We start from the raw sequence: 24,198 nt of genomic DNA on the forward strand, positions 1-24,198 counted from the left end.
GAAAAAGAACATAGCATTAATGTATTATTAAAACAGATTTAAACAAAGGAAAAAAAAAAAAAAAAACATAGAGAAGGTCTTGTAATTTAAAGGAATTTATATTTTTTTGTAAACTATTTGTTTGTTAAGACATACCTGTGGAACAAAATCTCCAAATCCGATAGTGGACATGGAAATGAAGACAAAATAAAAGGACTCGAAGAATCCCCAGTTCTCCCACGTCCAGTAAATGGTAGCTCCAACGAAGATATAGATGAGCAATATGACTATAGCTACCGAGATTGGAAGATTAAATTCGTCATCTACTTCGAACGTGCTGAGGGCTGGGGTTCCTGGAGGTTCGTGTCCGTCTATGGGCAAGTTGGTAGCCGTGATAGTGGGCTGCTGCGGTGGTGGTGGTGGTGGTGGTGCTGCAGGCTGAGGCTGGTTCAAGGGCACCTGCAGCTCCAGGTCCTCTGGGCGGGCAATGGGAGCTTTCCGCGCATTCTCGCCGACCTCGCCCATCATCTGGCTCGGTCGTCGGAAAGTCGCGAAATCATACACTAGTTGCACGCCTTTCATAACTTCCTGTAACATGTATGAAAAGAGTGATAAATAAAGTAGTTAAATTTACTATGATTGGGACTATAATAATAATAATAATAATAATAATAATAATAATAATAATAATTTTACTGGTATTATTGAAGTTGTGTAATTGAACTCATTTCGTCAGAATATGTAAGAATTTCGTCAGACTGAAATCTGGACCTCCAAAATTAATGTTAAAATTACAGCAGAACTTGGTTATAACGACATCCAAGGGATCTTAAAAATTATGTTGTTATAAACGAGTGTCGTAGTAACCGAGATTCACATTTTCAATCTAGTGAGGTGGAAAATGAAAAATAACAAACTTAATTAGACTTTTTTAGATTTATGTATTGACTTTTAAGCCTACAATAAACATAATAAAATACACGTAGGCCTACAATTATAAATACTGTATTAAAACAGTTTGTTCAGTACTCACAAAACTACTTTACTTAGAAGTAAAGTAATCAGTCATTTTACTCTGTTGTCTTCTACTTGCCCAATACACACTTTCTAGGGCTAAATTACATTCTATGTTCATAATTTCAGTTGCAATTTCACTGCTCCCTTCCCTAGCTTCATAGAACATGTTCATAATTCTAATGGCTTCTAAAGCGTCACTCACTTCTTTTAGTGGCCATACTGCGTTAAACTTGTGTGCACTTAGTGAAAACTTCCTGTCGAAACTGATCTAATACCGCATGAATTCGGGCAGGTTACAATGGGGTGGGGAATCCGCCTGCATTCCAGAGGTCTATGACAGAAGGAGACTGTAAAGAATTTGTCAGGGTCAGATTTCAACAAAATATTTCTTAAAATAATTTGGTTCTTAGAAAATCTTATTCCAAACTGAGGTTGAAAATGACGTGATATGCGAGGTAGATGCATATGCGTTTGTAGTATTAAGCAAGGTAGGAAAGCATATGAAAAGTCCACTGCAAGAATGATGGATGTCACTTTCTTGTCGAAAATGAAACAAGATTGTCAATGCATAGCTTAAGACATATAGAATGTACGTACAGAGTTATATAGCATTAACACTGATAGTCATTGTCCAGTAATGATCGGAAAATCACAGTTAAGCTTTGAGCGCTAAGCATTTCAAACTTTCAATTGCTTCTCCTGCAAAATGTGTTACAAATGACATCCATCATTCTTGCAGTGGATTCTTCATATGTCTTATGGGGAATTAGTTGGGACCACAAAATATCTGACGTTATAGACGAGGTGTCGCACAAAACGAGGTCGCTATAACCAAGTTCTACTGTACTTCGTTTTCTGACTCCGTCTTGCTTCAGTTAAATTGCAACGCTAGATTTAAAATCTTTGCTTCATTTAACCGATTCGGCCCATTTATGAAACTATAAGAAGTAACAACCAAATGTAAGACTTCTATCAAAGCCTGACCCCCAAGGTCAAGAAAGACGACGGTCAAGAGGTTACATGAGCTTGGCCAGTGTCCTCTATATCAGTCTTTCGAGATTCTATATAAACTACTGGGTGTTCAGTTCAAAATGTGTCATGGCTCGCTGTATGCCGTCATGTGGCTGGCCGATGAGCCTAGAAAATTCAATCTTCCTACACTTCCGCAGAGGCGTATTACCTATATGCCAGAGAAGTTTCCTAGCAAGTACGGCGTTCATTCTGAAGTGTACTTATCGATAAGTACGGCAACGCCGGTAGTGGCAGGAATGTGAACTGTTTGGAAACATGTACTGAGGTGAGTTTTTTTTCTTACTGTCGGGATATGGGGAGAGGGTTAAGACGATTACTTACGTATTTGTTGACATTAATTTCGATGGTCAACATGGACACGGAGCATTTGATTTGTATTGTGGAAAGTTGCCGTACGCAATCGATGATAACAAATACCCTGCGTACGACTTGCCCGCGCAAAACACAGTTCGAAAGAGGTTATGGTAGCATACAGACCGCCATCTGTTGCTACGACGTTCAAGTTATACCGTACACGTTCTCAAGTTCAGATTGAACGTCTTGAATAATAGGCAACTCTCTGACATAGAAGCTGAAACTCGCTTCAAATCGCTGACTCACAACAGTGACGTCATGACACACTTTGAAATGAACACCCAGTATTAACACATTGTAAAACGCGCTTGCCTGCTGGTATCTGGTAATAAAGCTGTTCTGTTACGTACGCACTGAGGACTTAGTTCCTGCAACGAACCTACAACTTCAGTCTGTTCGCACCCTTAGGGCTACGGACACGACACCGGAAGCTACCAGTCAAAAGTGAACATGGGGTAATATTTCTTTATAATTAACTGACATGGATTTGAACTGGACTCCCAACCTCAACAGCGTAAAATCTTCCTCCTGCTTCCTCGTGAGCAGCCAACTATCTTACCTGCACGGGCACAGTTCGTCGCACTTTCTTGCAGCTACCAGTGTAGTAGACTCTGCGCACGAAAGCCCAGATGAATTTGATTCCTCTTGTGAATAACTTTCCGAAATCAGCCAGCAGGATAAGGAACATGGGGATCCCGAAGATGGCGTACACGATCGTGATGGCGCGACCCGTCGTGGTGGAGGGAGAGATGTGGCCATAACCTGCAAGTCAAGAACGGGATAATGTGTAAAAGAGATCACCCTTTGAATGTGGTTTTGACCGGTCTGTTCGACCTTTAAAATCTTACGGTTTTTATTTTATTATTAATGATATAATTTATTTTATTGAATGGGATATTCTGAATCTGTTGTTATAACATTTGAAAATATATGAAATGCATTTATTTATTATTTATTTTCAACGTGAATCGTTTACGAACTTGACATTCTAGAAATCCGGTCACACTTTCTGTTAATACCGATGACGTCATCCAAGCGCGCTACATGACGTAAGCGAGATGAGCCGCGCCGTTCTGCTCAGGCTGGGAATATGTATGCACAGTAAATGTAAAACCTTAACGAAATAGTCAACTCAATTGTAAATTAAAAAAAAAAAAAAAAATTATTCCTATACAATTGTATTCTCATATTTAGGCTATGGGACAAAAGTTACTAATTCTTTAAGATTGTTTGAACCAAAATGCAACATTGCTACAGTATTTAATCACAGTAGTAATTTAGGCCCAAGAATATATAACAAATTTATATTTACATATTCTAATCTTGTCAATTCTAATAGTTCTAGTATTAAATTAAAAAAGTTATGTATGGATTTTATAAAAATTGAAAAATTATAAAATTAAATTTATGTATTCTTATTGCGTAGTAGACATAAGACAAATTGTATTACATACTTCTTAATTTCAATTCAGGAATCCATCCCTGAGCACGAGTTCTACTCATTCAGGGGTGAGCTAAAGTTTTTCTGTTTATATTATATTTTATGTTACAATTATTAGCTAAAATAAATAAATAAATAAATAAATAAATAAATAAATAAATAAATAAATAAATAAATAAATAAATAAATAAATAAATAAATAAATAAATAAATAAATAAATAAATAAGTAAATAAATAAATAAGTAAATAAGTACGTAAATAAATAAATAAATAAATAAATAAATAAATAAATAAATAAATAAATAAATAAATAAATAAATAAATAAATAAATCAGTAAGTAAATAAATAAATAAATATATAAATAAATAAGTAAATAAATAAACAAATAAATAAATAAGTAAATAAATAAATAAATAAATGAATAAATAAATACATAAATAAATAAATAAGTAAATAAGTACGTAAATAAATAAATAAGTAAATAAATAAATACATAAATAAATAAATAATTAAGTAAATAAATAAATAAATCAGTCAGTAAATGAATAAATAAATATATAATTAAATAAGTAAATAAATAAACAAATAAATAAATAAATAAGGAAGTAAATAAGTAAATAAATAAATAAGTAAATAAATAAATAAATAAATAAATAAGTAAATAAGTAAATAAGTAAATAAGTAAGTAAATAAGTAAATAAATAAATGAATACATAAATAAATAAATAAATAAATAAGTAAGTAAGGAAATAAGTAAGTAAATAAACAAATAAGTAAATAAATAAATAAATAAATAAATAAGTAAGTAAATAAGTAAGTAAGTAAATAAGTAAGTAAATAAGTAAGTAAGTAAATAAATAAGTAAATAAATAAATAAGTAAATAAATACATACATAAGTAAATAAATAAGTAAATAAGTAATTAAATAAGTAAATAAATAAATAAGTAAATAAATAAATAGATAAGTAAATAAATAAGTAAATAGGTAAGTAAATAAGTAAATAAGTAAATAAATAAATAAGTAAATAAATAAGCAAATAAAGAAATAAATAAAGAAATAAATAAATAACTGTCCCGAGTTTTTTTGGGACAGTTCTGCATTTTGCGTCACGGGACAGTTTGTTCTTTCGTTAATCTTCGTGTACCTATTTCTCAAGTTAAGTTTTCCATGGTTTCGATATAATGGATAATAAGCTGCCTGTGCTGTCATATAGGTTATAAAATTAACCATGTGGATTTATGCCGAAAAATTAGTGTTGGCAGCATTGCTTGGCGCGAATTATCACGTCCCACCACTTCGTTTGCTTCTGCTTTCCGTTGATGACTCAGATGTTGGCTGTTGTGAATTTAATCTGTGTAGTAAAACAATTTCTGTATTTATGAGAGAAAGAATACAGTAGAATAAATTATTACGACTTGATTTCACGCAGTGTCCCTCAAAATCCTGAAATGTCCTTTCTTTGTCACTTAATCTTCATTCACGGAGGTGGCCACACTAATCACGATCTGTGTATGATTTGTGGTCATGAACTTCTATATAAAGTCATCACAGAATATGGAGGCCCACAGGTTGAGGTTCCCGTACAGACACTCGGCATCAATGGCAGTAGGGACAGGGGCTTATTTACGCATGAGCTAACATGGGGAATGGCCCGGGGAGGCAAATTTTGGGGGCGAAAAAAAAATTAGTATATTTTTCATACTTAATCTGTGGATATGAAAAATTTGGTACCTTACTCCATATGAAAAATGAGTGGCCTATAAATTTCTTACATATATGTAAATATTTATTTTACTTCGGGAAGGTTTGTTGTAACTATAGGCCTATCACATTGCTTGTTGCAAGAGGATTAGAGGCAGTTATATTTAATCTATTCTTAAACCCTTTTCTCTATGCAGACATGCTCTATGCTATGTATTCTACTGTTTAACAAGTTGACAATGTTCTTGTGATAGGAATTACTGCATTTGAAACAACTTGCTAGTGTTTTGTGTTTCCGATTATAAAAAATACCGTACTATTTCTTAAAAAATCGTATGTCTGGCAAGCCTAGTTAGCTGTCCTTACATAAGGTTACCACGAGAAGAAATTCTATAGAAGGAGATGGAATCTAAAATAAGAGGACATTGCTAAAAAAAGGAGGACTTGTTAAAAATTTGTATGAACAAAATTATCTGTGGAGCCCACTTTTTGGACAAGAGACTGAAGAGGCAAACTTATATCACAGTCTAGTATATATAGTCACGAAGCTCAATACGTGGTAAATATGCATCCATAGATAGTTGCTAACCACTAGGATCGCTACTATCGCCTCATTACAGACAATGCGAAATAGTAGGCTACCTGCACAGTCTATTGTTCCTAGCACCCTCAAAACTCAAGCTTCGTGACTGTATATACTAGACTGTGCTTATATCTTGTAACAATTGAAGAGTCCACTGCAAGAATGATGGATGTCACTTTCTTGTCGAAAATGAACCAAGACTGTCAATGCATAGCTTAAGACATATAAAATGCACATAGAGAGTTATATGGCATTAACACTGATAGTCATTGTCCAGTAATGATAGGAAAATCACAGCTAAGCTTTGAGCGCTAAGCATTTCAAACTTTCAATTGCTTCTCCTGCAAAATGTATTTGAAATGACATCCATCATTCTTGCAGTGGACTCTTCAATTAATTATGGAACTGTTCAAAGGACATGATCTTGAAATTATATTTCACCCTGATGATACTTCTGACTGTCTTCGTCAGCATGCGATTTCGCTCTTTTGTCCATTGAGCAGATATTAGGATAAATACTCTCTCAGCACTTCTATTGTGATTTGATGTAATTGACATATTTTTAAGAGTTCTAAGAAAGTTTCAGTGCTCGTAGAAGTATCGGAATTGAAGAATTTGCACCATTGTTTATCTAAACTTAAATTTTTGTCAAAAATAACTTGATTGGCATATCTTTGTACATTGCAGAATAAAATTGATAAAACATCTTAGAGTCATGAATAGTACATTTTTAGAGTGTAAGAATTCAATGCATGTCGATAGGTCATCATATTTTATATTTTTATGTGCTCCAGCTTCAACCATTGAAAGCAGTTAAATTCTTCCATAGGTTTTCACCATTTGTTTAGATATTCTATGCATAGTATCGTACATTATTCAATATTCATATTAATTCTAGCTGAAATGCGAAATGCCGGACATTATTAAAGAATGCCTGGATGCTCACTTACTTTCTTTGAACGTTTCTAAAACAAAATTAATACCATTTTCATTAACATCACATGGCCTTGAGCAAATAAAAATGAATAATAATAGAAGTATAACAATATATGATTGTAACCTACCTACTTGCTCATGTAACGCTTTGAGTACATCCTCACAAGTTAAATATTTAGGCATTATTATTGACCAACATTTAAAATGGGACAAGCATATCTCCTTCCTGTGTAACAGATTGCGTAAAACAATCCACAAATTTTCCACTCTAAGCTCTTATTTACCTGTTTATGTTCTGCGTACTGTGTACTTAGCTCTGTTTCAATCAATAATTCAGTATGGTATTTTAGGTTGGGGAGGAATGGCAAAATCGACTCTCCATCCTTTAAATTTGCTCCAAAAAAGAATTATCAAAATTTGTCTATATAAACCTTTTGATTACCCAACAAAATTAATTTTTCAGGTATTTGGTGTATCAAATCTAGAACAAATTTATAAACAAACATTGTCGATTTACTTCCATAAAAATCACAATAAATTTAAATTTGATCCTCATGAATACCATACGAGACAAAACTACAGTTTCTTTCTAAATACTCCCAAATGCCACACAACTGCTGGATTAAAACACTACAGAAATTTTGAACCCAAAATATATAATGCATTAATTAGGGCTTACCCTGAGCTAAGTACATTTAAGACACACAAATTTAAGAAACAAATCAGATTAATTAATTATTTAATTGTTTAAGCTAATTGAGTTAAAAATTGATACTCTAATATTCATGTACTTGTGTACTTTCTATTTGTATACAGACCCTATTATTACATGCTGTATGTATTTGATCATTTATTAATGTTATTGTGCTCAATGAACTCTCTTAATTTTGTGATATATTTTGTATAACTGATCTGAACTGCGCCCGAGCACGAGCTTCTGCTCTTTCGGGCTGCAATGCCTCATGTAGCTCAAGTGTAAAGTATTACTTATTTACAAATGGCTTTTAAGGAACCCGAAGGTTCATTGCCGCCCTCACATAAGCCCGCCATCGGTCCCTATCCTGTGCAAGATTAATCCAGTCTCTATCATCATACCCCACCTCCCTCAAATCCATTTTAATATTATCCTCCCAGCTACGTCTCGGCCTCCCTAAAGGTCGTTTTCCCTCCGGTCTCCCAACTAACACTCTATATGCATTTCTGGATTCGCCCATACGTGCTACATGCCCTGCCCATCTCAAACGTCTGGATTTAATGTTCCTAATTATGTCAGGTGAAGAATACAATGCGTGCAGTTCTGTGTTGTGTAACTTTCTCCATTCTCCTGTAACTTCATCCCGCTTAGCCCCAAATATTTTCCTAAGAACCTTATTCTCAAACACCCTTAACCTATGTTCCTCTCTCAGAGTGAGAGTCCAAGTTTCACAACCATACAGAAGAACCGGTAATATAACTGTTTTATAAATTCTAACTTTCAGATTTTTGGACAGCAGACTGGATGATAAGAGCTTCTCAACCGAATTTCCCATATTTATTCTGCGTTTAATTTCCTCCCGAGTGTCATTTATATTTGTTACTGTTGCTCCAAGATATTTGAATTTTTTCCACCTCCTCGAAGGATAAATCTCCAATTTTTATATTTCCATTTCGTACAATATTCTGGTCACGAGACATAAGCATATACTTTGTCTTTTCGGGATTTACTTCCAAACCGATCGCTTTACTTGCTTCAAGTAAAATTTCCGTGTTTTTCCTAATCATTTGTGTATTTTCTCCTAACATATTCACGTCATCCGCATAGACAAGAAGCTGATGTAACCCGTTCAATTCCAAACCCTGTCTGTTATCCTGAACTTTCCTAATGGCATATTCTAGAGCGAAGTTAAAAAGTAAAGGTGATAGTGCATCTCCCTGCTTTAGCCCGCAGTGAATTGGAAAAGCATCAGACAGAAACTGACCTATACGGACATTAAATAAATAAATAAAATAAAATTAAATTAAATTAATTATTTTTAAATGCCTGCCGGACAGGATAAAATGATTAAAAAAGAGGACATGTTCTCCTTTTGCCTATCCTTACATTAGTATTGTGGTTATCTCCAATTTCTTTCACTCATAGAGCAAAGAAGTTTTCCTCAGCCCTACGTTCCCTGTATGCAGGGTGCTAATGACTCAGCTGAGACGAGACGAGAGCTGGGCAAGGAGTTGGTCTGCGGTAAGGAGGGAGTGGAGCGGTCTAAATATACAGCTGCGCTATTTCCGGATCCCTCTGTGTTCAAAACATTGCACCTCTGTGACAACTGCCTGCAGCCGGCTTTTCAGAAAGGCGCGTGCCCCGTGATATCAAGTCGCTGTGCATCCTGAGGAAAGCGAAATCGCCCTTTTCCTTACTCCTCCTTCCATATAAGCATGGTATCTGCAATTTTACTGCACGCGTAACTTCAGTTCAACAAGCATATTTCGTTATTATGAAAATTTAATAACACAGCTCTTACACTACTTGATGTGTATTAATGTTCAAAGCCAAAATTGGTATCTGACAAGCAAACGTTCTGATGGGGGCAGATGAAAAAGTTAAATTTTTTTCTTCCACCATGTTAATAATGTCAAAAGACGTGCTTATACAAATTTTGGCCACTCGACCGCAATTACGAGGCCGTCCAGAAAGTCATTTTCCCTGGGGCCGTTTATAGAAAAAAGCACAATTATATAGAAATATTTATTGAAACAGATACAGCAATCGTTGCGCTATTTGTCAACATATCCCCCACTGGAATTGAGACATTTGTCATACCATGGAATCAATTTTTGTGTCGTAGAAGTCAGTCGCCTCAGATCAGAACCAGCGTTTGACTGCGTCTGCACCTCTCTCTGTCGATCCCATGATATGAGAAATGTCTCAATTCCGATGGAAAATATGTTGAAAAATAGCTCAACAATTGCTGTGTCCGATCCAATAAATTTGTTCAATGAAATTGTGTTTTTTTTCTGTTAGCGGCTCCTAGCGAACTTAATTTTTTACGGCCCTCGTAATTGCGGTTGAGTGGCCAAAATTTGTATAAGCACTTTTTTGACTTTATTAACATGGTGAAAGAAGAAAACAATTAACTTTTATATCTGCCCCCATCAGAACGTTTGCTTGTGAGATCTGAAACTGCGTGTGCTTGATTGTCGAAGTTTTCTCACTTTCTCTGAGTAATTTTATTTAACAGAGGACTGATCTCCATGTACTGCGACAAAACCTAACAAAATTTATTTCGGAATTATATGTCGTGTTAAATTTTACCGTACCTGGTTGACATGTTTCGGCCTGCTATTGGCCTTTTTCAGAACTGGTTGTTGCTGGTCTTGGCGCCTTTTGTTTTGTTTCCTGTGGGGGTGTGTTTGTGTAGTGTAATGTAGACTCAAAGAGTGTATGTGTTCTGAAATTGAGTTGTGTGTTGAGAATTTCATTTGGATGTGTTTTTGTGTGTCTGTATATTTCGTATTGTTCTAGTGTGTTTAGTTTCTGGCTTTTTGGTTGGATGTACAGTGCGATAGAGGGAGTGTGTAAAATGAAAAATCAAATTTAGTTGGAGGTTGTGCTATTACAAAGCGAGTGTCAATTAAATGGCAATGTTCTCTGAATTAGTTCCCATTGCACGTCAGATGTGTGATATTTCAATGTAACTACTGTAACTATACATAAGTTACATACATACATACAAACATACATGCATACATACATACAATAAAGTAGGCTATATATGCAATATTTCCTTGTGAAATCCTTTCTTTTTTTTATAAGGTCAATTATCCGTATTTTCCATATTACTGATTAATCTAGGTCCTAATTAGATAGTTGCTGTTCTGCTGCATTTATATTCTACAACTAAGGATCATTTCTTTTTCTATTTGTTGTCATAAAATAAATACCGTAATCAATAGATTATTGCAGGCCAAATGTCCCGAGATTGAATCGTTTTGCGAACGTCGGTAGTCAGAATTTCAACTCGTCTGAACTGATGTTAGTTCATTGTCAAGGTCAGTTGGCGGGTTTTCAAGCTTGGCCCGTGGACAAGAAAAATAATTGACGACTGTATTATAGCCTATATATCTTCGCTTAATTTTCAAGAAGATATTTACATTTAGAATATTAATTATTTTCTCTTACCGTTTCTAAATGTCTGAGGAATAACCACATATGTTTGGATCTAATACTTGGTACGATTCAAATTCCACCATATGAAATCTTTAAACAATGCAGTAGGCCCACTCGATTTTGAAATCACGAACGGAGTTTCCTTCTTGTTCACCATGTTCTTCATTTTCCACAAATTGATGACTCCGAAAGTGATATAAAGCAAAATACACAGAGCACGGTGTGATCAGCTATAGAAAACAATAACATGGACTGAAAAAAATGTATAGAAATTTGTAGCGATTGTGCAAAGTCGATATTAAAAAATAATACAAAGTGGAGCAAAATGTAAGGTACATTTACATAATACCACAGTCTAAAATCCCGTCGCTCTAATTTCCGGCAGCCAATCACGTTGCAGATCGGCTACATTTAAACGTGTGCGTCTTGTGATTCGCTGATGAAGACATTATGCATTTCCTTAGGCTCGATAAATACTTAATGTAATCGCCCGCCATTTTGGTTCTTTCGTTGGCGTTCGCAGAATGCACACGAAGACGTTATTTGCCGCTCAGTTATTTGCTGAATTACAGTGCGTTTGATTTATTATCATAGGAGCTACGACATGATAATGTTTAACGGTGTGGCAAATAGATTCCTCGTCAGGTAGCTCGGCAACGAAAGAACAAAAATGGCGAACGATACTACCTGCCTAGACTTTATAGAGCCTTCACTTCCTAAGACGTAAGCAAAGAGGAGGAGTGACGCCGGGAATAACAGCGTCGCGACTATAGCATATACAGTCACGAAGCTCAATACGTAGGGAATATGCATCCATAGATAGTTGCTTACCACTAGGATCGCTACTATCGCCTCATCATAGACAATGCGAAATAGTACTGGCACAGTCTATTGTTCCTAGTACCCTCAACAACTCAAGCTTCGTGACTGTATATGCTAGACTGTGATAATACAACGCTGCATAGCAGTACATAGCAACGGCGGCTTTGGAATTGGTTGTTTATTCCAGGAGGTCTGCTATTTCATTTGCGATAAATCAGTGGTCCATACAAATAAAGTTGCCTCGTTTAATTATTAGGCAGCGGCATTTCTTTCAACATTTGTAGGTCTTTATTGCATGCACCGATAATAAAATGAAAATGCGACGTTGTCACGTCTTGTTTGTTGCTGCTATATATTAATATAACATGGATATGGGCTAGGCTTAATTGCTCAAAGCATGAGTTAATTTGAAGATTATATTATTTAGATTATTTATTTTAAATTAATTATTTAAAGAAACAGTTAAATGTTTCTCCATAAGGAAAACCGGAAAGTTTGACTTTTTGTAATAATTCTTTTATTGTTAAGGAATGGCCCTTATTGTAAGAACTATATATTTCACGGCGAATGTAATCACACGTAAAACCATCTACTTTATTAAATTTTGCGACTTTGTGTCCACGCATTTTATATGTCTTAGGTCCCTTTTTTACAATTTTACTTACAGCATTTCTATTTAATTTAAGAATTTTAGATGTCTCCGAAATTTTTCCTTGACCTAAACCGTTTTTCAGAACATACGTGTGAGCATTGCACACAAACTTTTGACACTGCTTACATAATTTTGGTCTAGCTTTTGAATTTGAATTGTTATATAATTCTGATATATTATTATTATTATTATTATTATTATTATTATTATTATTATTATTATTACCATCGTCGTTATTGACGTTCATGGGTATCGGTTCCGACACTTCACTCGCTTCCCTCGCTTCCCACGGCCTCCACATTTTTATTATACACTGAACTATAATATAATTAATTTTCACTGTGAACTAGAACAAGACATACTGCTAAAATTTGCAACTCTGGTTTATACACTCCGCGTGGAGTACTGGAGCGGCCTTCAAAAGACTTGACGATGACAATGGACAGCGACATAATTAAAATTATTGAAACTACAAAGCTTCCGTCCTCTTTGACACCGCTAGCCTACTAATTATTGAACGTGGCTACTTTTACGCATTCAGGTTGTGAAAGCTTTCATTCGTTTAAAATTTAAATAGTATAATTGCAGTTCAGCGTTTATTTCGCCAAAGACATTGTTACCATCGTGTTCCTGACAGACGGATTATTGTGCGATGGATCCAGTCTTGGAAATAACATGGAAAAAGGAGAAAACAAGAAATCGTCAGGTAGGCCAAGAACCGTCCGAACGCCCGAGAATGTGAATCGCGTTCGAGGAGAAATGCAGCGAAGTCCACAGCTCTCAGCCCGTCGACATTCGCTGACAATGCAAATCAGTCGGCGATCGTTTCACCGGATATTGAAAGCAGATTTGAAATTCTATCCTTATAAGCTGTAAGTTATTCATGAGTTGCGTCCAATTGACCTGCAGATGAGAATAGCATCCTGTCCGCAACTTCAAGAAATGATTGCTGAGAACAATATTCTGCCTAATTTGCTTATGTCGGATGAAAACACATTTCCATTTAACCGGATTAGTTAACAAGCAAAACTTCTGGTATTGGTCAGACACCAACCCTCAGTTGCTTTATGAAACTCCACTCCACAGCCCTAAAGTTACAGTGTGGTGCGGTATAGCCAGATTTGGAATTTTTTTAGTAGGTTATTTTACGACGCTTTATCAACAGCTTTGGTTATTTAGCGTCTGAATGAGATGAAGGTGATAATGCCGGTGAAACGGGTCCGGGGTCCAGCACCGTAAGTTACCCAGCATTTGCTCGTATTGAGTTGAGGGAAAACCCCGACCAGGTAACTTGTCCCGACCGGGAATCGAACCCGGGCCACCTAGTTTCGCGGCTAGACGTGCTAACCGTTATTCCACAGGCGTGGACTTTTGGAATTATTGGCCTATACTTTTTCGAGGATCACCAGGGCAGAACCGTTACTGTTAACTCAGAACGATATCTTCAAATGCTCAACAACTTCCTGGTACCTGAATTAAGAGGAATAGGACATCGTGACACGTGTTTGCAGCAAGATGGGGTTACTGCCCCCACAGTCAATATCAGCATGAACGCATTGCGACAGCTATTTCCGGACCAAGACATTTCTCGCTTTGGTGACATCCACTGGCCCTCCAGATCCTCGGATTTATCAGTTCCAGATTTCTTTCTTTGGAGCTATCTCAAGGAGAAGGTCTATGCCACTCGCAAAGAGACAATTTCGGAATTACAGATTTCCATCCATGATGAAATTGCAGCCATTCCGCGTGATATGCTGACACGTGTGATGGATAGTTTCCTGAGTCAACTACACGTTTGTGAAGTGAATGGGGGAGAGAATTTATCGGGCGTAATTAAAAAAAAATAAACACCTGTTGGCATTAAAGTAAATGACAAAATATGTACATTGTTTGCAAATAAACTACATTTCTAGGTATGCAAACATTCTTCTATAATTCATTGTTCTTTTTGTACCACACATTTTGCTACATCTTGTAGTTAATTGGTGGTAAAATTAAAAGATCTTGTGCCAAGAGCGGATTGAACTCACTGCTTCCTTCACAGATTATGCGCTTGGCATAGAAACTGTGCCAAACAATTTTAAACACATTTTCTCTGAAGATAAAGGAATGTTTGATTTTATTCAAAGCCAACCAGTACGGGATGGGACTGTTTGCTGGACTGTTTGATGAAATGGGCGCTAACAACAAAACGCCACTTTACTATACCCAGATCAGGTGGCTTTAGGAATGGTGAGATAAATTGATCATATTTTTCTAGGATCAACAAATTTCATTCACAAATTTTTTTATAAGACAATAGATATTATAATTATGATGCTTTTGGTTTAGCTAGTTAATATCTTTAGACACTAAAATGATGTGAATTTCAATTAGGCCTACTACGGCGTGACAAAACATCCTCTTAATCAGGGTTTAAGTTAGAAAATAAATAATTGTCGCAAAAATGCACAAACGAAAAATTATATTTGTGCAAATTGCGAAATGTTTTTGCAATATTATAAATAATTGTGCAGAAGGATAATATTAATTAAGTATGCAGAAATAAAAAGTTATATAATTTGTCTCTTGAAGTTTTATTACTTTCAACCCATGTTACCTCAGTCCGGATATACTAAACAGTATGTAAGCAAATCTAGGTATGTATAGAATAAATTTCTGCTGAATTTACCTCACATTAAAATACGTTATTTTATGGGCTCTCTAAACACTGAAATTCTTTACTAGTAGGCTCTTCAAGATTTACTGTTAGCAGAGTGCTAACTGTTTTTACTGAAAGGCGGTTTCCAATTCCAGTTTTTACAAGATTCATGCAACTAAATACTCGCTTACAATTTACAGTATGCGATGGAATTATATAAATCAATTAGAAGAAGTTGTTCACTTAACTTACATGAATTGCACTAACTCTTTGAAATCGTTTCCTGAACATCTATTACTCAATACCTTTTTGAACATTGCCTATGTCATTAGCATTTCATTTAAATTCAGATTAGTTCAAACACATCTCTGATTTCATTTTCTCCATTACCATCTTCGTTTCTGAAGTCCAATGTGGTTGTCGCATTTTTGCACATTTACATTGAAAGTCTGTCGCATTTTTGCACATTTACATTGAAAGTCTGTCGCATTTTTGCATATTTACATTGAAAGTCTGTCGCATTTTTGCACATTTACATTGAAAGTCTGTCGCATTTTTGCACATTTACATTGAAAGTCTGTCGCATTTTTGCACATTTACATTGAAAGTCTGTCGCATTTTTTAACATTTACATTCAAAGTTTGTTGCATTTTTAAAAGTCGAGTAGCAAAATGCGACAAATGCGACAGTGGCTTAAACCGTGCTCTTAATAAGAAAGGCAATATTTCCATTTAAATGCCTGGTATTTGGAATATAAACTTGAAAAAAGAAATTTTGATGTGTTAAAGTAACTTACGAATACGTTGAGAAAAATTATGACCAAAAAAGACGCTATTTTGACTGCTTATTGGAGAGCATGAAGACTCTTTTATGTGGTCTGGAATTCAGTTGTCGGATTATTTCTTAGACGATTTCGACGATTTCTCGACGAGAAGGGTACTTAATTCATTTATGAAAACGTTGTTGCAACTGCAAAATTATGAACTGAGATTCAGAAGCAACTCATCGAACTATCAGCTGATAAACATTACAACTACACTGCAATTGATATTGAAGGAATTAGGTAAGTTACGACTTACCAGTCGGAGTGAAGCCCTTTCGTCACGTCTTATCTACGCGGAAAGGTTTTTCGTCTATAGTAGCATTAAAAATTGAGAACAGAATTCGCCTGTTACTTTTTCAATAAGTCATGTAATAATGAAAAATACAAAAGCAAAGTTTGATGTTTCCGTCTTTGACTTATTTATTAAAATGTCAACCATTTTTTTTTGCTAATACATCTTTGTTGACATTTTAATAAGTAAGTAAAAGACGGAAACATCAAACTTTGCTTTTGTATTTTTAATTATTACATATGTACAAAAATGAATTCAAAACTCAAATTTATAGACGTGTTACTTTTTCGTTTTTATAGTGTGAATTCACGTATGGACAAACTCTTAAACAGAAAAACAAACGAATCTTTCGCATTATAAAATTGGACTTTGGACTGTAGTTTTAATAAACGAGTTTCAACAATTGTGGATCTAATAAATGTATTTTTAATATACCTACTATACGATTTTTTCTCAGAAAACGTGGTTTATTGCTTTTATACACATTAATTTGAAATTATTCCGCCACTCTGTTCGTAGGCACTACGACTCATCGGGATCCCGGCCCCCAGTTTGAGAAACGCTGGTCTAGACGAATTAAAATTGTTTGGTTTGCTGAGTCGAGAAAACATTTTCTTGAACTTGAGAACTGTTTTACTGATAGCCTATTTGTATCTCTGAAGTCTTGCTACAAGAATGCGCATAACTTCGGAAACTTCAGACTTAAGTTAGAGGATGTTTGCAAGTTATCACACAGTGGACGACACTGTGAAGCTTCTGAGCGATATAGAGTTAGCTGAGGAAACTTTTTAGAGAGTAATAAACTATTTTGCCTCATTCTACCATCAAGTGAGAACTTCTCATATACATAGTAGTTTTCCGTCCTTAAGACGCATTCACAAAACACTGAATCAAATATAAACATTCCAGACTTTCTCAATAATAATGAATAGAAGTGATTCTATGAAGTAAGTTTCAAAGCTAAGGAAACTCTTATAATATTTTCATTAAGAATGTTATACAAAAGCCAGCCAGAAGTATTACGAACACACAAGTAGTAAATGTAATGTTTTTATTTCTTTAACAGTATGTATGTATTTATTCACACTGCAAATGGGTAAATACCCGGTGGCAGAGGTAATTAATTACACTCAATAATGACAATTAATAATAAACACAATTAATAATAAGTACAATTAATAATATAATAATAACAATAAATAATAACAGTAGTATAATAATATTAACAAGGAGCATCCTAAATTAAACGAAGCACGATCACTTAAAATAACATTTAAAGTAAATCTAATTTGTATCTTAATCCTACGTTCGAATTAAAACCCACGAGTATGATATGTTCATACATGCGCAAGTATCTTTCAACACTACACTCGTTTCGCTGTCAACTCACTCACTGGAACTCGAACACATTTTATTGATACTATCCTGATTTCACTAACACTTCAAAAACATTTCACTGTTCAAATACTTTGCACTGCCGCTATAAACTATAAAACTTTACTGACACAAACACACATCACTAACACAACACATTTCACTGACATAACACACTTCTTCACTGATACAACACTTCAAATAACAAAACGTAAATTACACCCCTTAAATAGTGTGTATAATATACTACCGTCTATTAGTAAAGTCCTTAAGCCTATTTTTAAATACATTTTTGGTTGTTGGTAAAGCCTTTAGTAAGTCTGCAGGTAAAGCATTCCAGTCCCTGATAGTACGATTGAGAAAAGAAAACTTTCCAGTGTCCGTCCTCTGCCTTCTTTCCCTCAATTTATATGAGTGATTGATCCTTAAAGAGTAATTTGGCGGCTGCAACCTATTTTTTATTTCTATGTCAGCATTGTATTGTGTGTTTTGATTTAAGATAGAATCAATAAAATTGTTAATAATATTATGTTTCATTCATTGTTAGGGCCGTATTCAGGTGATGGCAAATTGAGCACTTGCCCAGGGCAGCAGGTTTTAGGGGATAGCAACTTTCATAAATCTCGTACAAAAATTTGAGTGAAATGGAAAAGAGTTGGTCTATCACTATAAATTTAGAAATTTAGATGTGTCGCCCGCTCGCGTAGGAATTTTCTTCTTCGCTAACTCGCGTGGTAACACTGATCAAATTATTGCATTTGTGTAGAATCTTTGTGGAGGTACTAATTTTAAGTAGGTCTACTGGTGTTCCTTTAACTTAAAAATAATTAGAAAGCCCAGGATGAATCTAATTTTAAAAAATCAAAAAATGATTTCATGCTTCATCGGCAAGTCTATCGTGCTTTCAAAAAGTAATGCGTGATATGTTAGTAAAAAATTTTAAAAGCCTCCCTATAAATATAAAAAAAAATCAAACTCGAAACATAACATTCGTCTGGCCGCGAAACCAAGTGGCCCGGGTTCGATTCCCCGTTGGGGCAAGTTACTTGGTTCAGATTTTTTTCGGGGTTTTTCCTCAATTTAATATGAGCAAATGCTGGGTAATTATTGGTGCTGGACCTCGGACTCATTTCACCGGCATTATCGCCTTCATCTCATTCAGACGCTAAATAACCTAAGATGTCGATAAAGCGTTGTAAAATAATCTACTAAAAACATAAGATTATTTTGCACAGTCTATTTAAAATAAATGTTGAATAGTCCATGAAACTAACAAAACACTATAACTAACGAAACTTTGTCACAGATACTTAAAATGAGAACCATTCACAGCCAAACAATGTCTCAGTCTATCACGAAAACAGTCCATTGTAGATACGAGATGGAACAGATCACTCTTATAACTATGAGGAAGACAATGGAATACTTTCGTGATAGACTGGGATATTTTTTGGTTGTGAATGATTCTTATGTTAAGCATCTGTGATAAAGTTTTGTTAGTTATAGTGTTTTATTTAGTTTTATGGCTTACTCAACATGATTTTACATATAGGTCTACTTATTTGTCTCAAGTTTTAAGTCCACGGAACAAGTGTAATAAATTGTTATTAAAAGACATGACACGGGTGAATGTGTAAAGTTTCTACGCACTCATACGTAAAGTTTAATGGAGACTCGGAATATGTAAATTTTAATATAGAATGCAATTTAAAAAGTGATTTTATGCTCGACCATGCCGAAATGTAGTAATTATACACCTGGTAGCAGCCCTTTAATGGACCTCATTAAAGTACACCTATTCATTAAAGTTCAGGTATTCCACCAATCAGAAAATACCATTGCAGCAGTATGAAAGCGCAAGTATAGATTATTCTCGAATATGCAATCGAAAGACAACAATAAATCACCTATATTTGAAATAAAGTCAGTTCTGTTACTATAATAATTAGCGTTAATTGTAAATAATATTCAAATTAATTCAATTTGTCATCTCGTTTTTCAATGTCTAATTCAATTTCAAGGATATATCAAGATTAATATTTATTTTACTCTCTAGATTATATCAAGGTCAATGTCGACATTTGTTTCTCGGAAAAAAATCAATACTTTCGCGTCTGTGCATATCTCACAATTTACGAGGTATTGCACAAGGTCAGTTCCGCTCCTCAGTCAGATAAGAATAACATGAATATTTATGAATAATTTCAAGTTAGAAATATGGTCGAGCATAAAAAGTCGTATGAAACTTGACTATAATGGTAATTAAGACGCTCATATGAAAATTATGAAACTCGCGTCTTAAGGTATATATATATATATATATATATATATATATATATATATATATATGTACACCCACAAAACGCAAAAAATGATGAAAAATTAGAATTTTGAAAATATAACTATTTTAATAGAGAATTTTCTCCCCTTTAATTTGATATAAGAATTTTCGATTTATGCCTTATGGTTTTCCAGATAAGTCCCATTTTCCAAAATTCTGCGTCATCAGCCATGGTCACTTCTACGAAGATCACTCCAAAAGTAATGCACAACATTTTTTAAAATTTATTTTTTATTCTAAACTTTTACAATTTATGGAGGTCATAGATACATCCTTCCCCCTTGTATTCAAATTGTATTGTTCCTGAAGGATGTATCTACATTCTATGAAGATAGCAAAGCTGTAGGATAAAAATGTAATTTTAAAATAAATATTGTGGATTACTTCTGGAGTGATCCTCATAGCTGTCAATCCCTCGTCCAGCATTGCTTGTAAAATAAACTTCTTTCTAGTCCCAAAATAGATGCTTAGATATCAGGGCATGATCATTAGATTGAAAACACGTTTTTACATAATAAAGTAATTTATAATCTCGTCATAAAACTGTAAATTTGTGTGTCAATGATGTTTACGTCATTTTAATGAGTCCAAAAATAAAAATTAAAATTCTGAAGAAGATGGGCATAAACCCTGGGACAAACAGCATAGCAGGATTTGTTGCATCAATGGAAAATAGGGACAAAAATGCCAAAAAAAACATTCAACACCTGAAGTTAAAACAAGGAGGAGGTATTTGAGAGGCAGAAAGAAGCTGAAACTGGACCGACATGAAGCTGCTTAAGGGATGACATATGATGATGGAGTCTTCTAGGCTCTGAAAGTTTGTGGCTCATTTCCTACAAATAGTAATTTTAGAATATTTAATTCTTTTAAACATGATATCTCAGCCAAATATGGTGATACCAAGAAGATATTGGTGTCATTTTGAAGCTTGAAATGTCCCCCAGTACCTGACCATGAGTAAAATAACATTAATATAATTAATAATTAATTATCTATGGATTTTTACATGACTTATGCAACATAAAATATTAGTATAAGTTACATATATGGTAATATTTAATTAATGTAAATGAAAATAAAAAATAGCTCTATGTCAGGCATTAAAGAATAGTTTTAGCTATAAAACAGTAAAGAAACTGTGGCCCAATCTTAAAAACTGCTTGAGCTATCATGTTTCAAGTCGTATGTCAAAATTACGAACAAAATAATTTTTATAAACAATTTAGACATAATTGCAAGGGATCTGTTCATTTCATTCTCTTTCTGGTACCATTCTCAATTGTATAAAAATTTTACAGATCAAAATTATGCAAAACAATTTTTTTTGTATGTAAATGTGTACATATACCTTAATTACTACCATTATAGGCTCGTTGCATAATGTACTATACTGTCATACCCTGTATGGTTTATCTCCAACAGTTTTTGTATAAAACTTTTTTTTTGTAAAATTAAAATTTAAGAAGTTATTAACAATACTCCATACTCCGGAAGTTAACAAATGTAAATACCTCGGAATAACATTTAGCAGCGATCTCGGCTGGGGGGAACACGTTACAGACACAGCGGGAAAAGCATGGAGAGCGTTACACTTTGTGATGAGGGTACTAAGAAAAGGCTCTGATAAATCCAAAGAGATTCCATATAAATCACTAGTACGTCCAGTAATGGAATATGGTGCTGCATGTTGGGATCCTTACAGACTAGAACATATTAAGACACTGGAAAAGATTAAAAAAAAGGGCTCTCAAGTGTTGTCGGAAAAATTCACCATCAACAAGGGACACACTCACGGACAGGAGAACGCGAATTCGATTATGCGCACTGTTCAAAACATACAGAGGTGAGCCTGCCTGGAGAGAAATAAAAAATAGGTTGCAGCCGCCAAATTACTCTTCAAGGAATGACCACTCTTATAAATTGAGGGAAAGAAGATAGAGGATGGACACTGGAAAGTTTTCTTTTCTCAATCGTACTATCAGGGACTGGAATGCTTCACCTGCAGACTTACTAAAGGCTTTACCAACAACCAAAAATGTATTTAAAAATAGGCTTAAGGGCTTTACTAATAGACGATAATTATACACAGTATTTAAAGGGTGTAATTGATATTTTGTTATTGAAGTGTACTACCAGTGAAGAATTATATTGTGTCAGTGAAGTGTGTTGTGTAAGTGAAACGTGTTCCTGTCAGTGAAACTTTATAGTTTATAGTGGCAGTGCAAAGTATTTGAACAGTAAAATGTTTTTGAAGTGTTAGTGAAATCAGGATAGAATCAGTGAAATGTGTCGTAGTTCCAGTGCAGTGAGTGAGTTGACAGCGAAATGAGTGTAGTGTTGAAAGGTACTTGTGCAGGTATGAACATATACTCGTGGGTTTTAGTTCGAACTTAGGTTTAAAGTACAAATTAGATTTACTTTAAATGTTATTTTAACTTAGGATGTTCCCTGTCATTATTATTATTATTATTATTATTATTATTATTATTATTATTATTATTATTATTATTATTTATTATTGCTAGTATTAATTATTAGTAATATTATTAATTGTATTTTTATTAATTGTGTTTATTATTGTCTTTATTGAGTGTAATTAGTTACCACTGCCACCGGGTATATACCCATTGTAGTGTGAATAAATACATACATACATACAATACTTATTGTTAACTCTGTATGTAAATGAATATTACATAACTCTCTCATCCATTCTCGAAAATGTAAAATGGGTTTATATGGAAGTGGAAAGTTTCCTAGACTATTTTTACGTATTAATGTAATGAATGCAGCGGGCTGGGTTTGGTTCGAGACCAGAGTTGGATTATCGATCCGATAAGATTGCTGCACTGCGTCATCCCGCAGCATGCAGGCGTCTCTCCAACTACGAAGATGTTCCTCAAGTTCTGCTTTGTTTCACGGAATGCACACGATATTGCACTCAAGACTACAAGTTCAGTAATCCAAGATCCACTCCTCAGCTATGCCCATATCCGAATATTCCCAGGAAGGTCACCTACCAAAAAGGAAACTTAACAATTTATTGTGGCTAGCGTTCATCTACTCAGTCTTCGCAACTGGGAGACTTGAAATTTGCAATTACTATATAATTCAAATTCGATCATCTATATATAACATTGTTTTAATAAATTTATCTTCTGACAATTCGCTTCCAATCGTCATTGTTGGTTTTTATTATCCTAATATTACTGCAGGCCTATACTACATAAAAGTTAAAAAGCTTTGTTACAGCACTTCTTTGTTGAAGTACAGTTCTATAAATGTTACTCGGGAGGAAATTAAACACAGAATAAATATGGGAAATGCCTGTTATTATTCGGTTGAGAAGCTTTTATCATCCAGTCTGCTGTCAAAAAATCTGAAAGTTAGAATTTATAAAACAGTTACATTACCGGTTGTTCTTTATGGTTGTGAAACTTGGACTCTCACTTTGAGAGAGAAACATAGGTCAAGGGTGTTTGAGAATAAGGTGCTTAGGAAAATATTTGGGGCTAAGAGGGATGAAGTTACAGCAGAATGGAGAAAGTTACACAACACAGAACTGCACGCATTGTATTCTTAACCTGACATCATTAGGAACATTGAATCCAGACGTTTGAGATGGGCAGGGCATGTAGCACGTATGGGCGAATCCAGATATGCATATAGAGTGTTAGTTGGGAGGCCGGAGGGAAAAAGACCTTTAGGGAGGCCGAGACGTACATGGGAAGATAATATTAAAATGGATTTGAGGGAGGTGGGATATGATGATAGAGAATGGATTAATCTTGCTTAGAATAGGGACCAATGGCGGGCTTATGTGAGGGCGGCAATGAACCTCCGGGTTCCTTAAAAGCCAATAAGTAAGTAAGTAAGTGAAGTTCTATATACGAATACACAAGGTGCAATCAATATATTTCTGAACTGCACTTGTATTTACTGTACCGTTAAACATATATGCGCGTGTTACTGAAGAAGATTGTCAGATTGTCTGTAAGAACTCAAGGATCTATTTCGTTTTTTCCTGGAATCCCTCCTTATACGCCCTATGACTAGACTTCTT

The 24,198-nt window shown here is 34.6% G+C and overlaps 1 protein-coding gene across 2 annotated transcripts in view; it reads right to left on the reverse strand.

Moving 5' to 3' along the window:
- LOC138706601 (potassium channel subfamily K member 18) overlaps window positions 1-24,198 on the reverse strand; it is a 224,060-nt gene that overhangs the window by 13,499 nt on the left and 186,363 nt on the right. For both annotated transcript variants that reach the window (XM_069836115.1, XM_069836105.1), the window contains 2 exons: window positions 2,942-3,144; window positions 136-567 (listed from right to left, as the gene is read on the reverse strand). In XM_069836115.1, the coding sequence (XP_069692216.1) occupies window positions 136-567; window positions 2,942-3,144 (635 nt within the window). The remainder of the gene's footprint in view (window positions 1-135; window positions 568-2,941; window positions 3,145-24,198) is intronic.

The sequence above is a fragment of the Periplaneta americana genome, chromosome 1 (assembly GCF_040183065.1).
Source record: "Periplaneta americana isolate PAMFEO1 chromosome 1, P.americana_PAMFEO1_priV1, whole genome shotgun sequence".
NCBI classification, from domain to species: domain Eukaryota; kingdom Metazoa; phylum Arthropoda; class Insecta; order Blattodea; family Blattidae; genus Periplaneta; species Periplaneta americana.